Raw genomic sequence first — 21090 nt, forward strand, 5'->3', positions numbered from 1 at the left:
GGAGCTAGCAAGTGATAGAAATGAGACTTAAATAAGCACCATATGTTTATTTTAAAAATTAAAGAATTTAGTTCAGAGCCACATTTCGTTCACAACAGACAACCAATAAAGACATGAAGAAGAAAAGTATGTCTAATATTTTCCACAATCAGGTTTATAAGAACACTTAAGACAGGATAAAATCTTATCAAAAGATACAAAAATTTAACAAGAATGTACTGATGGTTTTCTAACATTAAATAACATTATTTTCTATGCAGAACTTCCAACTTCCATCAAGAATACAGGGAAAAAGTCTAATTAAGCCCATGTGATATAAGTCAACCTCAAAACCTTTTCCGTTCTTTCCATACATTACTCTTTCTTTTTCCCTGCTTTCCAATTGAAGATAGAATACTAAAAGGCTTGTCAAATTTTCTTGGCTTTTTATCCCTCGAATCAAGTTAGTACCACAACCTCCAAAATATATCAAGGCATAAAATTTCCACTATATCCTACAGGTGAATGTGGACATCAACGCAAATAAAGTACTCAAATAGTATAATACATAAAAGAATTTTTGCCAGGCTATACCACCAAGGAAGGTATAATATCCACAGTAGCCAATACAAATGCAAATCTAAATAGGTAAAGACGTGTCACTTTTCTTCATTTAGAAACAATTTTACAAGTTGCTTTGTGGATTATAAAAGCATGAAAAGACAGCTACTTTACAACTTTTCAATAGAACTTGTAAATTATTAACAAGTAAGAAAAAAAATTATTTTCCCTAAAAGTAAGCTCTGTGCTTTCCAAAGTTGCCTTACTTATTTATCATAATTTATCGCCATAAATTTCAACTCTCAGAATTAGAAGAGTTACCAAAAAAATGTATGCAGCAGCTAGTACTCCATGATTACCTTAAGTAAGTAGAGCAATATTGGTAATGAGGAAGCACTAGCAGTAGCAGCAACAGCAGTAGGAGAAGTAAGGACCATTTAGTATGTTCAAGAAACTGTACTAATTATTCTACATAAATCCCATTTTATCCTCCAAACAGTGCTAAGGAAACAGAGGTATAAAAACGTTAAATCATTTGTCTAAAATCATAGTAAAAAAATGGACTGACTAAAAATAGGCAGTCCAACTTGAAAGTACACACTTTTAATACTTATTAAACTCCCTAATTCTAGGCCAAAGTCAGTCCAAACATAAAATAGTGCCCACGCATATGATACAGATCACATATCCACATATCTATCAAAATATCTGCTATACATTTATTTTATTTTATTTTTGGATGGGGGATGAAGAAGGAAGACTGCCAGTCAGTTTTCCTGGACATCGACATACAAGGTTCACCAAGATTCCATAGTAGACTCTATGCTATCCCAGCAATCTTGTATGACAACATTTCTCAAGGGCCTGTCTACCAATTGAGGCAAAAATGAGAAAAATAAAAATACTTTTTGCCTTAGTAGACTAAAATGTATTTAATTTAAAAGCCTATCTTTTATTTTAGGACAAAATGTATCCTACCTTTTTCAATGTTAAGACGATGATGATAATTTATATAGACTGTCTATATGATATTAAACATGTTTAATAAAAATAATGAAACATCCTTATGTGGCAAAATAAAAACTTAAGGACCCCCCTCTTATATTGGGGAAGAAGGGGAAAAGGAAGAGTATAATCTATACAAAATACAAAAGGTTGAAAACTACTCTTATATTTAAGTCATCAACCCCAAATGGTAGTTTCCTGGAAAAAAACATGAAAGATGTCAACACTATTATGATGACAACTGCTAAAACATGATAACAAACATGGGTGAGAATGTAGAGAAAAAAAACACAGGTCTTTCTATTAGTTACCAATTTATTCCCTCTCAACTCTAAATTCTTACTTCAATACCTACTCTGCAATAATGGGCACAATTTCTTCAGCAGTTCTTCCTCACAGTCAGTCTGACATTAAGCTCAATAGTAGAGGGCGCTATAAATTCAATAGTAGAGGGCATTGTAGCAGGTAGGGGGCTTCTCAGCAGAGATGGGTAGAGAGTCTCTTATGTGCTCTGCCCCAGCCACACACACAGTCCTTCAGTGACCTCACAGCCCTGGTTCAACCTGGACATCAGTTTCCACAGCCCTCTCAAAATAGACAGCACGTACTCCAGGCTTCAAACCAGTACCCTAGCTTCCCCCTGCAAACTGTACCAGCTACCTACTTGCCAAGAACTGCAGACCAACTCTGGCCCAAGCAAACCAGCATACTTCTTTGCTACTCAGTAGGCTATAGCTACAATTTCACCAACAAAGTCTGAATCCCAACTAAGGGAAGAGGTCATCCCTCCAATTTTGTCTTTCTTGGATAATCTCCTTCAGTTCCAGAGTGTCCTTTAGAGTTCTTTTGTATTTTATGGTTACTCTTTGATCATAGCTTAATAATTCTGTATACTACACTTCCCCCTTTTAAATCAATGTGTAGATTCTATCTCCTAATATACTCTTAAAGTCTGACAAGACAGATCTGGGTTCAAATTTAACTATTCACCAGTTTGTGGCCTTGAACTAATAAATTAATTAAATGATCTGAGCCCTGGGTACTACACCTATAAAAAATGTTACCAACTGTCTCATCATAGGGTCATTATTAAGATTAAATGAGACCATGGGTATAAATGCAAATGCAGGTATTCAATAAATGGTCTTTCCTCCTTCTCCTTTTCCCATCTCTAGCCTACTGGCCATTTACTCTATGCCAAAATAATAAAAAGTAATAAAATGAAAGTGTATACTCAGAAAAACATAAATAAAAGAATAGGTAGTCAAAAGCAGACACATTATAAAGTAGGCATATGAACCCAACATAATTAAGACATCAACCTTCCAGCATCTGTCTCCTTGAAAATTCCATCCTGATTAGGACATAGCTCACAGCTAGGAGAAACACCACATTTACAGGCATCACAAAACCAAGGTTCAGTGGAGTTTTCAGAAGCTGAACTCATAATAGAGTCACTCTCTCCATCAACTCCATAACAACCTAAAAAAAAGAGAAACAGTATAATTAAATAGGGTTTATTATTTTTAAACTCACATCTATAATTTCACAAGAGAAAAAGGAAAAAGGGAAGCGAGGAGAGAAAAAAATCTGAAAAACCAATTGTTTATAAGAATATTAAAGCATAGAAATAAAATTATTTTATAAAAATACTTTTTACCTAATATACATAATGAAATAAATGACATTTTAAAGTAGTTTAGTTGTACTGGAAAAGCATTAAAGGTGGGAAAACAGTTAATAATTTTTTAATTTTTTAAAAAATATAAAAATACGAACTGTCATTAAAAAGAAATCAGATTAAAAACTATTGGATAGTAAATATTTCTTTAGCTCCCTTTGTACCAAGTACTATAATATATATATAAAAGACCAAGCTCATGAAAAACAAACATACAAACAAAAAAGCCTCAGATCTAGTTTTGGAGGTGGCAGATTATAGCAAAAACTCATATACCCATAAATGCAAAGTAAATATTATTAAAAGGAAAGTAATACAGAAACATACACGCAGACATAAATTAAAGCTATAAAACAATTTGAAAAGTTCAAGCTTAAGTCAGACAAGCTAAGTTCCAGTCACAACTGAACCAATCTCTGACTACAGGAAGTATTTAATCTCTTTAAAAATTTAAAATTCTTCTGTCTTCTGTGAAAATTGACCGGTAACTGAAATGAGTGAAAACAACAGATCATTCTCTTTTGTCTTCTTCTCAATCACTAAACTCAATATTCTGAGAGGATTTAGATGAATTACTTAGGCAGATAATATGATAAAAATCTTTAAACATCTGTATGATCACACCTAACAAACAAGATAATTCAGCACAGTTCTTTACATTTTAGAGTAGGACATGATATATTTCAACTACCTTCCAATTATGAAAAGCAAAAAGTTTCCTTATTAACTCAAATATATATGTATAGAGTTACAAATTATAGTTAACCCTTGAACAGAACGTGGGTTTGAACTGTGTGCGTCCACTTACATGCAGATTTTTTTCAACCAAACACGAATAGAAAATACAGTATTCACATAAGGGAAACTCACATATATGAAAGGCCAACTTTTCATATACTTGGTTTCCACAGAGTGAACTCTGGGAATTGAGCATGCAGAATTTTGGTACACACAGAGGGTCTGGAACCAGTCGCTGGCATATACTAAGGGACAGCTAAATTGATTAGAGCTTCCAGATCTGCCTAAAATTTTTATAAAGACAAAATATTTTCTTTGATTTTGAGGTTATAAAGAGTAGATTAGGTGTCAAGGATGTAAGCCAACCAGAAATTCAAAGAGGACTTCACTGACATTTTGGTAAGATCAGGTTCTCATCATTAAAAATCCTAAAACTCAATTTTGTCTATGAACTCAGCATTGATGAAGCTCTCACTGCCCAACAAACCAACCAAACTCACTAGTAAGTAATGTCACACTCATTATCATGAATAATTCCTTCTCAGCATCAACATACCTAGAAGACTGTATTAATACCAACAAAGTACGGATACATATAGAATCCAATAAAGGGGAATTGAAAAGTTCTAAGAGATAATTTCATCTGTAGTATAAAAACCATGCTGAACAACAATAAAGAGCACTTCTCTAGGGACAATAGTCACAACTCCTAAATAGCTTTCTTTTTCCCAAATGGATTCCCACATACTGACTTCTTGTTATTCTATTTCCATTCTTCTAAAAAGGAAGACACTGCCCTTATGTTAACATATTCTTCAGAGAAACAACTTAATGCCTATATAGTAATGAAATAGACTGTAATTTAATTCTAGTTCTGATATATACATCTTTAGGTTTGGGCATTTCTCCAATTCCTACGACACATTTATTACATCTCAAGATAGGTCACTTTTAAAGATAACAACCATCCTAGGATACTTTTGACCAAGTTTATTTAAAAGTATAGTCCTGGTGGCAAATTCTAAGGGGCACCCAAACTAACCCCTAATAAACGATGACACCAAAAAAGCCACTATGAGAAACATGTATCAGTGATAATCATCTCTCAAAAGTCTTCACCACATAGGTAAGTTGGTATGCATCCAATGTAAGATCATGTGATTATTTGAACTGGTTATACACTAAACAGACAATAGAAGCCTAAGTTAGAGAATGACCTCTCACAACCACCAGAGATATCCAAATTAAAATAAATAACCACAGTACATAAATGAATGAATGAATGAATACCAAGTCAACCAAATCATCCACAAGAAAGAAAAGAACCATATAAAGCTAGTAAATAGTTTTAAATTACCAACATTAATTCACTGAATATCATTATAGGTCAATAGTTACATGTAATTATCTTATTCATAATAAAAATAGCCTAATAATGGGCAGAAAACTAAAAAGCTTGGTTTGCAACTATGACTAACATAAGCTGCTTCAAGCAAATCCCTGAATTTTTTGTTGTTGTTGAGATAGGGTCTTGCTCTGTTGCGCAAGCTAAAGTGCAGTAGTATTATCATAGCTCATTGCAACCTTGAACTCCTGGGCTCAAGCAATCCTGCTTCAGCCTCCCAAATAGCTGGGACTACAGATGCAGAAGTCTGGCTATTGTTTTAGGTTTTGTTTTTTCATTTGTTTGTTTGTTTTTTTAGAGACAAAGTCTCACTATGCCCTAAGTGGCTCAAGCTGGTCTCTAACTCCTGGCCTCAAGCAATCCTCCCACTTTGGCCTTCCAAAGTGCTAGGATTACAGGCACAAGCCACTTTGACCAGCCCAAATCCTTATGTTATGCAAAGGTTTTATAATAGTGAACTGTAAAACAATCCGAAAGTCATATAAAACAATACCCCCCCCCCAAAAAAGGGATTTTAAAGAAACTAGACTACAGCACACAAGTAAAGGAATCAAAACTCGTCAATTTCTTTAATGTCATTAAATTGCTGTTAGCAATCATCATCTTTACCACTTTTGTTTAGATATACATTTTTTTAAATGCAAAATCATAAAATTAAAAGGAAATAAAATTTTCTTCTTAGGATCAGTTACTATTGCTTCCAATAAAAGTTTTCTATAACAGCAAGAATACATAAAATGTTATAATTGAAGAAAAAGCAATAAGTCACAATAAGTGACATAATAAAACAATAAGTCAATCTATTTTCTCAATGGGCTATGAAATACCATCAGAGGGAGTGAATATCTATTTTCTTTACAAAACAATGTACCTTTAAAATAAATTATTTCAAACTAGATAAAATCTGTATTCACACAAAGTAGGCAATTAACAAGATAATAAAACGTTTAAGGGGCTATCCAACTTGTTAACTTCATTCAGCAAAATCAAGGTAAATCACAGAAGTTTACTTTTTAGAATTAAGTAAAATTAAGTATCACACACACAGCAAACGTGCACATCTGTAGAGTTTTAAACCTCCTTCAAACAATGTTAGGAATGATTTCTGAGCTCAACTCCTAGGAAATTCCTCCTTTGTAATGTAGAAGATAGGTATTGGGCAAGCTCAAAGAACCACCAGCAAGGGGTAAATATTTCTTCTTCAGCCTCACTGACCCTGAACAATGATCCACACTGTGTCATTACCTTTATAGAGTTCTTTACTTGGTACTTTCACCTCCCACTTTTTCCCTATTTCTTTGCCATACATGTTGTGTTCACTGAGTTCTAAAAATCAAAGTTCCACAACTTTAATCTACTCTAATCCACTTTAAGTAACGATTAAATACAGTTTGAAATCTCTCTTTCTTCCATACAAAACATGAGTATGGAAAAAAAATTTTATGTGAGTAAACATGGAAAATAAAAAATTTAGAAACACATAAAACTCATTTCATGTATTATGCTTTCAAATGTGCAACATAGAAAACATGTTTCTACAGATAGTTAATAAGGATCAACCTCTGACTAACAAATATAATCTACACAAATCATATTTAAGGAAAAAAATAATATGTGTTTACCATTGTTTTGAATTATAGAAAGGTATGGGATCCAAATGAGTGGACATTTTCCCCCATTCAGCTTTTCAGTCCTCTAGCTTCTAGCTATGTAACTCTGGACAAACCAAATCTCTAAGGCTTAGTTACTTTATCTGCAATATATGTTTAATAGTAGCTATCCTAATTATCTCTCCATATATAAAGGAGAAAACCAGAAACATAAAAGTTGCCATTTAAAAACATAAAATACTTTTTCTGTATTTAACATCCTATCATTAGACCTTTGATTATAAAATTCAACAAGAAAAACGTTGTGGTTTTTTTGTTTTGTTTTGTTTTTGAGACAGGGTCTCACTCTGTCACCCAGGCTGGAGTGCAATGGTGTGATCATAGCTCACCGCAGCCTCGAATTTCTGGACTCAAGTGATCCTCCTGCCTCAGCTTCCCAAGTACCTAGGACTACAGGCATGTGCCATCATGCTTGGCTAATGTTTTTATTTATTTTTCATAGAGACAGCGTCTTGCAATGTTGTGCAGATTGGTCTCCAACTCATGGCCTCATGTAATTCTCCCACCTCAGCTTTCCAGATTGCTAAGATTATAGATGTGAGCCACCACACCTGGCCTAAAAAAGATTTTAAAATGAGTAATACCATTAATGAAAAAAGAAGTCCCTATAACATGCATAATACCTGTCACAAGTATGTCCTAAAGTATAAAGGAATCAAAGTGCTTATAAAGTCTAAATATTATAACTTGAACATACTTACTACCTAGTAAACATTGATGAGTATATCTTTTTCCATACACTAAAAAATAAAAAGGTCTAGAGCTAGGCTAATAGCAGACTGAAAAATAAACAAATAATGGGGGAAAACATCTCTTAGTAGACATTATATTGTTTAATGCATAGCAACTAAACCTGAGGGCAAGTGATATTAAGTGCACAGCCTAATATTCCCTCATGTACTGTGACATATACCTGATGTTTTTCTTCATACATGCTGCTACCTGTATATCAGGCTAAGTGACATCACAGTCAGGAGTACCCTACTATTACAAATCAGTTACAAGATCTTGCCACAAAGGTGTTCATACTAAGTGACAGACTGCAGCCTTCAGATTTCAAAAAGAAAAGTAGAAGCTCCCCTGCTAAGATCAGATACAAGGCAGGATGTCCTCTCCCTCTATGGCTTTTCAACATGGATAAAAATAGTAAGACAAGAAAGGGAAATAAAAAGTAGACAGATTGGGACAGAAGATCTTTGTTTTCAGATGACATGATTGTCTATGTAGAAAATCTGAAAGAACTGGCAAAAAAATCCTGGAACTAATAAGTGATTACAGCAAGACTGCAGGATACAGGTTAATATACAAAAACCAAATGATTTCTTATGTATCAGCAATGCACAAGTGGAATTTTAAATTAAAAACACAATACCATCTACATTAGCACCCCCCAAAAAACCTTAGGTGTAAATCCAACAAAATATTATCAAGATCTTTACAAAGAAAATAAAACTGATGAAAGAAATCAAAGAAGAACTAAATAAACAGAAAGACATGTATTCATGGATAGGAAAACTTAATATTGCCAAGATGTCAGTTCTTCCCAACTTGATCTATAGATTCAATGCAATCACAATCAAAATCCCAGCAAGATAGTTTATAGATATTGACAAACTAATTCCAAAGTTTACATGGAGAGGCAAAAAACCCAGAAGAACCAACACAACATCAAAGGCAAGAACAAAGTCAATGGAGTGACACTTCCAACTTCCAACTTACTATTAGGTCATTAAATACAAAATGTCTGATTTTGAATCAAAAGTTTAGTTTACTATATATCAAACAAGAAGCAGTACAATTAATCAAAGTATGTGTCTAAACTATTGACAGTTTTGGCATCTTAACAGTAGCTTATTAACAGCAACAAAGAAGCCTGAAAAGCAAGTGGCAATTGTAAGATACTGGGCTATTAGGACAACCGACACCTTCCAGCTTCTGTTTACTGCTTGCTTGCTAACCGCAAGACATTATGAGTACATTATGGGATGCAGAGGAGAAAGACAAAGAAAGCTGAAACTGGAGTCTCTCAGCTAGGACCTGGAACAGTTTGGAGCCTATCAGGGGCAGGATGAAGTAAGAATCACTGTGGGGGCCAGATGCATGATCAGCATGTAAACAGCTTAGATATAAAAGGCTCACTAGCACACAAGGGGGGGGGGTCCTTGCCCGAAGAAAAGGCCACTGTGTTGGCACTCCGGGGGCTCCGACCCTAGCTCCAGCTAGATAATAAAACTCCTTTTGATAATTACAGCCTCAGTGACTCTGTCTCTCTGTCCCTCGGCCCTTCGAATCTCAACTATAACAGCGATGAAACTGCCAGAGGCGTTTTCTTCAGCTTATTGAGAATTGAATATTTTTCCTTGCAAAAAGTGACCCAAAGCCTGGAAGAAGTGGTAGTCAGTTGGTGCAAGGTGTGGTGAATGCAGTTGATGATACAGAGCTTCCAAGGCCAGCTTCTAGAGTTTGAGCCACGTTGCTGGTGAAACATGTAGTCGACTGTTGTCTTGCAAGACTGGCCTGTCTCTATTGACCGATCTCAGCTGCTTAATCACAAGCATCCTCATCATTTCATCCAACTGGGTTGCAGGAGACATCTGCCATAATGTATTTACCAGGTTGCATGAAGCTATAATGGATAATACCAGTAATGGACCAACAAATAGACACCATAAGCTTTTTTTTGATGAATATTCGGTTTTGGACTGTGTTTCTGGCAATTCATCTGTATCCAAGCATTGTGCCGAACACTTGTGATCGTGAAAAGAATCCACTTTGCATCACAAGTAACAATACAGTTAGAAACTGTTCACCTTTATGTTGTAACAGCAAAAGCAAGCTCGAGATGGTTTCTCTTCTGATGCTCATTTAACTCATGCAGTACCCATCTATCCAGTTTCTTTACCTTGCCCATGGTAAACGGTCCAATATTGTTGGAACAGTGATGTCAAACCCTGCTGCTAATTCATGCATAGGAAGTGAAATGGATTCACTTCCACTACAGCCTTCAGCTTATCATTATCCACCTTTGTCTCAGGTCACTCACATGGCTCACTTTCAAGATTAAAATCATCAGAATGTAACTTCTCAAACCATCAATGTACTGTATATTCATTAGCCACATCCTTCCCAGACACTTCATTGATATTTCGAACTGTCTGCACTGCACTGGTTCCATGATGTAACTCATATTCGAAAATAACACAAGTTTTTGACTTATCCATGGTTTCACAAAAATTGCACTAAAAAAAATGTGAAAGATAATCACAAGCCAAAATGTGCATTTGAAAGATTGAAGATGTACCTTCACAATAAAAATCAAACAAGAAGTGTCAAAGTGAAATGTCAGTGAAATCAACTGTCAAACTTAGTACTTAAGGAAATTGGACATTTCATACTTAATAACCTAAATATAAAGCTACAATAATCAAAATAGTGTGGGACTGATTAAAGAACAAATAGGTCAGTTGATGGAACAGAACTAAACCCAGAAATAGACCCACATAAATACAGTCAACTGATCTTTGATAAAGGAGCAATACAATGGAACAAAGACAGTTTTTAACAAATGGTGATGGGACAACTAGACATACACATGTTAAAAAAATGAATCCAGAGAAAGACCTTACACCCTTCACAAAAATTAACTCAAAATTGATCACAGACCCAAATATAAAATGCAAAATTATAAACTACAAAATAACAAGAGAGAAAATCGAGATGACCCTCAACATGGTGATGACTTTAGATATAAAACCAAAGTCATGATCAATGAAAGAAATAATTTATAAATTAGACTTCATTAAAATTATATACTTTGCTCTGTGAAAGATTCTGTCAAGAAAATGAAAAGACAAAACACAGAGCGAGAGAAAATGTGTGCAAAAAACATACCTGATAAAGAACTGTTATCTAAAACAAATAAAGAAGTCTTAAAACTCAACAATAAGTAAACAAATAACCCAATTTAAAAAATGGGCAAAAGAACTGAACGGATAACTCACCAAAGAAGACTAAAGATAGCAAATAAACATAAAAAAAGACACTCCATGTCATATGCCATTAGGGAAATGCAAATTTAAACAACAAGACACTACTACATATATGTTAAAATGGGCAAAATCTAGAATACTGACAATACCAAATGCTGGTGAGGATGTAGAGCATCAAGAAAGTTGATAAGCTCTCGGCTGACAGCATAATAATTGACAAAGGACACATTATGGAGCCATTTGAAATATTACAATTCTAACCTATTGCTTATATAATCAGAGGAAATTATTTAAATAAACTTAAAAATATACTTCCAGAAGATACTATTTCTTATTTGGTATAACAACTTCGTGAAAGTCTTTATAGAAGAACTATTCTCAAATTCATCAAGGTTTTATTTCACCTTATCTTTATTAAACAAATCAGATTATATCCCTTTTATGCATATATAAGAAATCTCTAAACTGTCTTCCATTTCTGAAAAGAAACAAAGTTAACAATTCTATGTTGAAAAGATTTTTCACAAGAAATATAATTTGTCTCTACAAATACAAAACAATCTCTGCTTAGACAAGCTTATTTTTATGAAAAGTAGCATATGCTAAAGGCAAGAACATAAAAGGCAATCTTGAAAAAGAGTGATTCCCAAATGAAAAGAAAAATATGCACTCAGCCTATAAATGAATTTAATAGTATTAAAGATGGTTAAAAACATAAATATACTAAAATTTCACAGAAGTAAAAATCAATAAACTATATAATATATTCATAAATAAAATATTTTACAGCAAAGATTAGCAGCTTATTATTTGCATGCCAAAAGAATATGCAATTAATTTATGAGTCACCTATTTTTACAACGTTACACTCCCTTATCTATGTCCTGTTATGAACATAAACATATATAAGTACTATAGCACCCTCTATTTCTGCCACCAAATTAGCATTCATAGATAATTTGTGGACAGTTTCATCTGTCCATTTATGAGAAAGATATGCCCACAGGACAGAATCTACTATTCACTTACAAAACTTTATTCTTTGCTCTTATTTATGTGAATGTCTTATCTTCCCTATTAGAATATAAACAGTGAAATAGCAGAAACTATACCTCTGCATTTCCCCAGTTCCCTAGCACAAAATTTTGCATTTAAATATATGTGTATATCAAATACATAGAGAAAGCTGTGTTCCCCAAATCTCTCATCTTCCCTAGGTAGTAATAAGTTTAGAATCATAATACTAAAGAGCCAGAAATGCTGATGGGCCCTAAGACTCATAGATAGATAACAGGGAAGTCCAGCACAGTTGAAAAAATACAAAACAGTACTTTCTGGGTATGTAGATAATAAAACAATACCTATGGTTATTAGGAAGCAGGTCCAAAAGGGACACAGGCATTAGAACCCTTCATCTCCCTTAGTCCTGAAGTCTAGATTACTGATAGGAGTCCCTGTGATTTTAACTAATCCTTTCCTCTGCTGCACTAAAATGTGACCTTTTGATAACTCCCCACCTCTGTTACCCTGTAAACCAGAAGAGGGTAGATTATCAACTATGCTACTAGGAAATATTGCTTATAGTAAAAATGATCCTTATTGGCAGATTATATCTCAACTAGAAAGAACTATAAACACCTGACAGAGATACCTAATTTGGGGTTCCCTGAGTGCTGTGACTCTAGTAATGGAGCATGTCCTTGGTAGCCATGATTATGGCTCTGTTAAAAGGCATGTTGACCCCTGTGCAGGATGAAGCTTTAATGTCAGGGTGACTCCTTACAGCCACCTTAGGGAAATATTCACTTTTATCTGAGTGGTCTCTTCAGGGAGGGAGGAAGGCAGTTAGTCCAAAGAAGACAGCTCCCTGATGACTATGTGAGCTACTATAAAGACTACAAAGACTTTCATACAAGAGGAATACATGAGGCTGCCTTGCTGGCGAGCTGTGTTTTTTCTCCTCTATCCTGAATAAAACGGTGCTAACTATGGCCTTTCATGGTGTTGAAAATCTTAAATTTTAGATACCCTGGGAAGCATTGCAAAGCCACTCCTTTATACTGTCAATGGAACTAACAGTTTAATGTTGAGGTCCCCAACCCCCAGGTCGTAGCCTGGTACTAGTCCGCGGTCTGTTAGGAACCGGCCGCACATCACCAACTGAGCTCTCCCCTGCCCATCCATGGAAAAATTGTCTTCCATGAAACTTAGGAACCAGGCTGCACAGCAGGAGGTGAGTGGCAGGTGAGCCAATGAAGCTTCATCATCTGTATTTATACTGCTCCCCATCACTAGCATTACCACCTGAGCTCTGCCCCCCACAGCCCCCAACCCAGGAAAACTTGTCTTCCATGAAACCAGTTCCTGGTGCCAAAAAGACTGGGGATCTCTGGTTTAATATGCATAAGAAACATTTGGGGATCTTGTTAAAATACAGATTCTGGTTCAGAAAATCTGGGACTTAGCCTGTGATCCTGCATTTCTAACAAGTTCCCAGGTGATACAGATGCTATTGCTTAATGTTGTTGATCCATAAACCACATTTTGAGTAGCAAGCTTTAAAAAAATTACTGAAATATTCAAAAAATTAAAAATAGGACTACTATATGGTCCAGCAATCCTACTGCTGGGTATATATCCAAAAGAAAGGAAATCAGTTTATCAAAGAGGTATCTGCACTCCCATGTTTATTGTAGCACTATCCACAATAGCCAAGATAGGGAATCAACCTAAGTGTCCATCAATAGATAAATGGATAAAGAAAAACATGGTATATGTACAAATGGAATATTATTCAACCATAAAAAGGAATGAAATTCTGTCATTTGCACACACAGATGGATCTAGAGGACATTATGATCAGTGAAATAAGCCAGGTACAGAAAGACAAATATCACACGTTCTCACTCATATGTGGGAGCTAAAAAAAAAAAATGAACTCATTGAGATGGAGAGTAGAATGATGGTTCCCAGAGGTTGGGGAGGGTACTGGGGATAGGGGGATAAAGAGCAGATGGTTAATAGTACAAAAAGATAGATAAAATAAATGAGATCTAGTAGTAGCAAAATAGGGTGACTATAGTTATCAATAATTTTGTGTATAATTTTAAATAAAACAGTGGAATTGGAATGTGCCTAACACAAAAAAAGGATAAATGCTTAAAGTAATAAATACCTTAATTACTTTGATTTAATCATTGCACATTGTATGCCTTTATCAAAACATCACATATACCCCATAAATATGTATGACTATTATATATCCATAATAATTAAAAATAAAAATTATTTTAAGCTCCCAAAATTGTAAGAGTGACATTTTAATTATTAAAGGAGGTTTGGAACATTTTAAAAATCTTACTACTTTAGATGCTGCAATAGTTCAATTATATAGTAAAAGGGACCTTAAAAATTAAAATAATTAAATAGTCATAAAAGCTCCTATTAGGATAAAAAGGTTTACTTTTGACAGGCTGGAGGCCTCTATTTTATAGAAAGGAAAATAAAATTAAAATTAAAAAGTATTAAGAACCTGGTAGACTTAGAAAGAAACAAGAAAAAAAAATCCAGGTTATTTGGACCAGGTCACATGTTGTTACTTTTCATTTCTTCAGCCCATGCTCTAATTATTAAATAACTTAGACTGGCAACAACACATAACAGTATCAGTAAAACCCTGGTGACCTAAAAGGCTATACACTGTTGTATTGAGAAATATCATTATTATTCTTTCCCAGAAAAGAATTTCAACCATCTAACCAAAGATTATTAAGCAGGGTTTATTTTCTTAAAAATAAAAAAAAATTCCTATTAGTAGGTTCAACTAATGTAAAGCTGGTAGAAGATGAAAAATTTCTTCATAGTCAACATAATTTCTTACTGACACTATCCAAGTATTACTAAATAAAACTAATATTACTAAAAATCACAGTATATGCATGGCAAAGCACACCCTTTCAAGCATACTACCCAGTGATATCTGGTAAAGGAACTCTGCGTAATACTTACCAAGACAAAAATGACCTACAGGAAATTACATTTAAAAGGACCCAAATACCATATTTCATACATTTACTAACATCCTATAATAATTTTATTAGATTATATTAACCATTACTTTAATTTATTAAGCTTATGAAAACTACATTAATGCTTAATAACACTTCTCCCCTAACTCATAAAAGATCACTTAAAAGCTCCAAAACCAAGAATCTTTCAAGCTTAGTTCTATCTTGACTAAGAAAGCAAGAGAGAGAGAATTATATGATAATCATAATCATACAACAGAAACGCTAAAATTAAAAAGGGAAATAGAAATTATCCATACTAGAGGGTGAAAGTAGCAACATAACTTTTAAAAACTCAAAATTTATTTTTTACTTTGATTTATAATTTATATCTTTACTTTGGACATATATAAAGTTTACATAATTCAAAATATTACCAACAAATTAATTATACAACATAAAGATTCACCTAAAGAAGTGGAAAACTGTATGTTTATAAGTCACATTTTATTATATTTAATAGTTAGGTCTCAAAAAGCTTAAAAACCATTACATTCAGGAGCATTGATTTCCCTCGCCTTTTTCTAAACTTCTTCCTTCTCTGATAATAAAACAGGTCCCCAATTCTTATGAATTAGTTTGGGAATTAAATGAGTAATCATTAGCAAATTCTCAAAAATATTTGGAACTTTAACTGCCATTAGAGCCAGTTAAATAAATTATCCAAGCACAGTTATTATATGACCTTACAGACACAACTTCCTTTTGACTTAAATGGCATTACCACTCAGTGTAATCATCACATGTCTGCCTGGACTCAGAAAGGCTTTCTAGGTGATTCTAAAAATCAAAGCTACCTCAGAAAGAAGGTAGATCTGCCATTACTGAGGTTATTCATCTGAAGCAAGGGCCCTATTATGACCTTTAATAGCTCTAAGCATATCAGTGGGACTAAAGCGGTACCCGTCCAGAAACCTATGTTCATTTGAATAATGAATCTACTGGGAAAGAATTCATCCAAAGTTAAGAGTTGAAGGGGCACAAATATGATTCAAAAACAATAAGACAGAGGGGAGGGTTCCTTTTTAATTTTGCATGGTACTAGTCCCCAGTGGCCTCAAGCCTGAGTCTTAAAGGAAGAAGCTATAGTAAAAGCACTGCTTTACTATTACAGATGTGGGAAATTGAGACCACAAGGGACCGGTAGCCTGAATACCAGCATCAAGAGACAGCACCCTCAAAGTAAATGAGAAATCATATATTCAAATACGTCTAGGGAGTAACAAAAATGAATAAATGGTTTGGGAGAGGGATGTGAACTGGAGATTTTAGACCTAACTAGCATAGGGCAGCCCTATTCAGCTCCAGCAGATGGTGCTTGAAGAGAGTGAAAACCTTGTGCTAAACCAGGCATGGTGGTATGCATCTGTAGTCCCAACTATTCAAGAGGCTGAGGCAGGACTGCTTTAGCACACCCTATGTCTAAAAACAAACAAACAAAAAAACCCTAAGCTTCCAGAACTTTGTATTCTTCAAAAGTTGTTTCAAATCTTAAATGTGTACAATAAAATCTCCCAGTGTTTAAACATTAGCAACCAATTCAATTTCCTAAAACCACTGTGCTGGCCCTTAAAAAATATCTTTGTGGTCAATGACCTCAACCTAAGAATGACCTACCAAGTAGAGATAGTATCCTCAGCGTTATAATGTAGAGATAAATATCAGAAACAGCATCGTTACCATAATAAGAGAAGTCACCACTAATAGCAGTGGTCAGGCCTGTATCACACATTCACGGATATAAACAGCAGTAACAGTTATGATCATCAGTGGTGACAGATACAACAAACATTTGGCAGCACAGCTACTACTATAGTACCTGCTGTCAGTAATCTGAAACATACTTGGAGAAGAAAAACATATATACACACAACCATGTTGACTGTTCTCAGTTTATATTCATCACCACTAATATCAGGTGGTCCTTTATTGCTGCCTGAATATATATGTGTGGGTATGTGAGTACATATTTTCTGTACATATCTTGTTATTCCATTTACTCTCCCAAATTTTATACCTTCCGGTCTCCCTCCAGATCTCTAACTCCTCCCCATATCCACTCACTGCTAATGGCCTTGCTTCTATTTCACTGAGAAAACAAGACACTTGTTTTCCAAAAACAACTTCCACAAGTTCCAACCACCACATCTAACAACCTACCTACATCTGGACTAATCTACCCTTTTTTCACTACAATCACTATGGCTACTCTTATTCATTCAATCTCTCTACTTGGTAGTGGATCTCATCCCGTCTAGCTTTGTACTCAAAGCCTTTGTTCCAGCAATTGTTTCCCTTTCTTTCCTTATATCATCAAATTGTCAACTCTCCTGTTCACTGGGTCACTTCCACCAGCACACGACATGCTACCTAATCTTCACCCACGTGGTAGGCAACCTCTAAGATAACTCTCCATGTTCCGTGCCTGCTGGAATTCACACTCTTACAATGTTCCCCTCCTACACCTGACTAGGGTTGGTTTGTGTGAATAGCAGAAGATGGCAGAAGTGACTGTATATAGTACTAAGATTAGATTATAAAAGATACTAGCCCTCTCATACAATCACTTCCATCTCTTTCTTTGAAGACCCGGTCACTTACTCTGAAGTCATAAGGATGTTTAGGCAGCCTATGGAGAGGCCCACATGGTAAGGAACTAAGGTGTCTGGCCAACAGCCAGGAAAGAACGGAGGCCTACCAACAACTATATAAGTAAGCTTGGAAGCAAATCCTCCTGTCCTAGGCAAGCCTCGAAATGATTGCAGCCAGGCTGACAGCTTTAACCTGCAACTCCATTAGAGACCCTAAGCCAGAACAACCCAACTAATTGCTCCCAAATTCTTAACCCTTAGAAACTGTGTGAAGTAATAAATGTTTGCTATTTTTAGCTGATATTTTGAGATAATCTGTTAAACAGCAGTAGATAACTAATATAGCATCTCAAATAAGAAGGAAAAAACCCTTCTTGAAATTGAGATTTCACATTCCCTTTAGCTAAGGTCCCATCTCTCTGCTTTTCTTTATATAAAACTTATCAGAGAAACTGTATTTAGTAACTTTTTTTAATTTCCCTTCTTTTATTCTCACTTGAATTCTCTCTGACCAAGATGGCCAATAACCCTCATGTTACCAAGTTCAATGGTAAATTCTCAATATTATGAGCTTTCTTTGCTCTACTTGAGGATATTAAATTCTGCTACAGAGAATGGAATGAGATAGATACAACTTATGTGTGTTACGTATAGATAAAAAGTAAAGCATGTGTGCATCAGACACAGACAGAAAGGGGCAAAAGGACCAAAAGATACCTAACATTCTTGAGGTACCTATTTACCCAATATACAAAAGGCTCCAAAGAGCCTTAGATAGTAAAATCTAAAGCCAGTACCATGTTCTGCAAGGACTCACTTGGTTTACTTCCAGCCTCACTCCCACCACTAACCAGCTTACTTAGCTCTAGCCATATTAACCTCTGTGCCATTATCCAAACACTCCAAGCATGTTTCCACTTCAAGATCTTCATGTTCACTACTCCCTCTGCCTAGAGTGCTCTTTGCCCAAATATTCACATGACTTGATCCTTTACTTCCTTAAGATCACTGCTCAGATATCACCTTGTTAGAGAGCACTTTCCTTATCATCCTTTATAAATACAAACCTACCCAACCACCCCCATCCACAGTATTCCCTATACTCCTTGTTTTGCTTTATTTTTCTCCATAGTTCAAACCACTATCTGATAGATATTTATTGGTTTATTTTTTTACTACCTATCTCTCTAGACATTAAGCTCCATAAAGTAAGCAATTTTTGACATTCTATTTCATATATCTAAAATTTACAGAATGCCAAGCCCATAGAAGAAACTCAACAAACTTTACTAAAAAAATAAAGAAATTCAACAAACATTACTAAAAAAATAAACAAATTAACAGTAACAGGGGACATTTCCACAGGGAGCCTTAGAAGCAAGAGAGCAGTTCCACATGAAGGCAAGAGAATTAGCTGAAGAAGCACAGGCCCCACAAGTCCCTCAAGTCCAGCAGACTCCCAGAACTATCTGGGAAGAGGCTGGCTGTAAGACCAGGGAGGCAATAAGGGCAAGATCATACAAATACTGTTTTGTGGTAGTCATCGCCCTGATTAAAAAAAAAAAAACTTAACTGATAAGAAAAAAATAACTTTAACAAAGAGAAACCAGGAAAACACCCTCTCAACCAAAGGGATCAAAATATTAACACTATCACCAGCAGCTATATAAATATTGTATGCTTCTTAATATGATGCACTGAAAACATAACTTATGTAGCATTCTTGCCACAAACATATGACATGAATCTAATCATGAGAAAACACATAAGAAAAAAACCAATATTAGGGACATTTTATTTTTAAAAAAACAGACCTATATTCTACAAATATGTCGATGGCATGAAACACAAAGACTCAGGAACTATTTCAGATTAAAGGTAACTAAACAGACATGACAACCAAATACAATACAGGATCCTGGATTTTATTTCGCTAGTAATGACATTCTTAGGATAGCTGGCAAAATCTGAATACAGTCTATAGATTAGATAAGAGTATTCCACAATGCTGATTTTCCCCACTTTGGTAATTACATGGTTATATAAAAGAATGCCCTTTTTCTTAAGAAATACACACTAAGGAATATAGCAGCAAAGGGGAACATTATGTCTACAGTTTACTCGCACAGAGGAGAAAAAAATTGTTATGGGACAGAGAAGATAAAACAAATATAGTAAAATATTACCATCTGGGAAAGCTGAGTGAAGACTATATGAGAAGACTTTGTATTATTCCTGTAACTTTTCTATATGTGGGAAATTACGTCAAAATAATTTAAGTAAAAAAAAATACATAACAAAAAGGTTTAAAAATCATAATGGGGAAAAGAATATTTTTAATTTATTAGAGCAGCTCCTTTTCAGATGACCTCTATAAATTCATTCACATTCAAAATTAAAAAGTATAACTATGAAAGAACAAACTATAAAAAAATGAATAGACTTAGAATGTAAATTTTCTAAGAATACTTTCTGTTGGACTAACACACTAAACTTTTTCCTACTTCTCAATTTTATTTAAAAACTAGAAATAAATAATACCAGGAAGGAAAAGACTGTAGCACTAACCTTTAAAGAAATACTGATTTACATATAATAATATTTTTACTTTAATTATTTGAAAATATATTTCAAGTTAAGATGATGACATAGCACCCATCACAGTTTTGAGGATTCAGTTATTTACTATTTCAGCTGAAAAACCATTACATATTACAGAAAAGCCTTAAAATAGTACAAATGTGAAAGGGCTGATTTTATTTATTTAAACATGATATGAATCAGCCATTTCTAAAAGGAGACAAAACAAAGCAAAATTACCTTCATGGACTGTAATGCCACAATTGTCGCACTGAATTATTTCATCAGCATCCTCACTATTATCTCCAAGACAAACACAGCAAATCAGAATATGGTCCATTTTTTGAGAACTCCAGTTTTGACTCTTCTCAAGAATCAGCGAGTCCTAATATTAAAATATATCAGAAAATCACATTTAAAATAAAAGGAAATTTTATCACTAAAATTCTCACTTTAAATCATTTTAAAACATTATTTTATGCATTTCCAAATTTATATCCCATTTTCCACTCTTTCAGTAACTTCAAAATATGCTACATTTAAGAAGTATACCTCTTTGTCAAATGACACTCTAAGCACCCTCTCACTTAATTTTTCACTTCTCTGCAAAGTTCCATATTCTCTCTCCACTAGGAAATGAAAAAGCAGGTATGCTACTAACAACGCTTCATCTGCTTTGCCATTCTGCTTTGCCCCTTATAGGAGAAAGGAAAAATTAATTCATAAGTAATTATTAATCCTATAGATGGGTTTAAGAAAGTATAAGACATGATGCTTATACTTTGGAAGCTTATAATTCTACCCAGGGGAAACAAGACATACAT

At 34.5% G+C, this 21090-nt stretch overlaps 1 protein-coding gene across 4 annotated transcripts in view; it reads right to left on the reverse strand.

The window, feature by feature from the left end:
* Positions 1-21090, reverse strand: part of PHF14 (PHD finger protein 14) — a 170564-nt gene that overhangs the window by 132117 nt on the left and 17357 nt on the right. For all 4 annotated transcript variants that reach the window (XM_076006406.1, XM_076006407.1, XM_076006409.1 and 1 more), the window contains exons 4-5: positions 20507-20651; positions 2868-3027 (exon numbers count right to left, since the gene is read on the reverse strand). In XM_076006406.1, coding sequence (XP_075862521.1) covers positions 2868-3027; positions 20507-20651 — 305 coding nt within the window. The remainder of the gene's footprint in view (positions 1-2867; positions 3028-20506; positions 20652-21090) is intronic.

The sequence above is a fragment of the Microcebus murinus genome, chromosome 9 (assembly GCF_040939455.1).
Source record: "Microcebus murinus isolate Inina chromosome 9, M.murinus_Inina_mat1.0, whole genome shotgun sequence".
In the NCBI taxonomy this organism is placed as follows: domain Eukaryota; kingdom Metazoa; phylum Chordata; class Mammalia; order Primates; family Cheirogaleidae; genus Microcebus; species Microcebus murinus.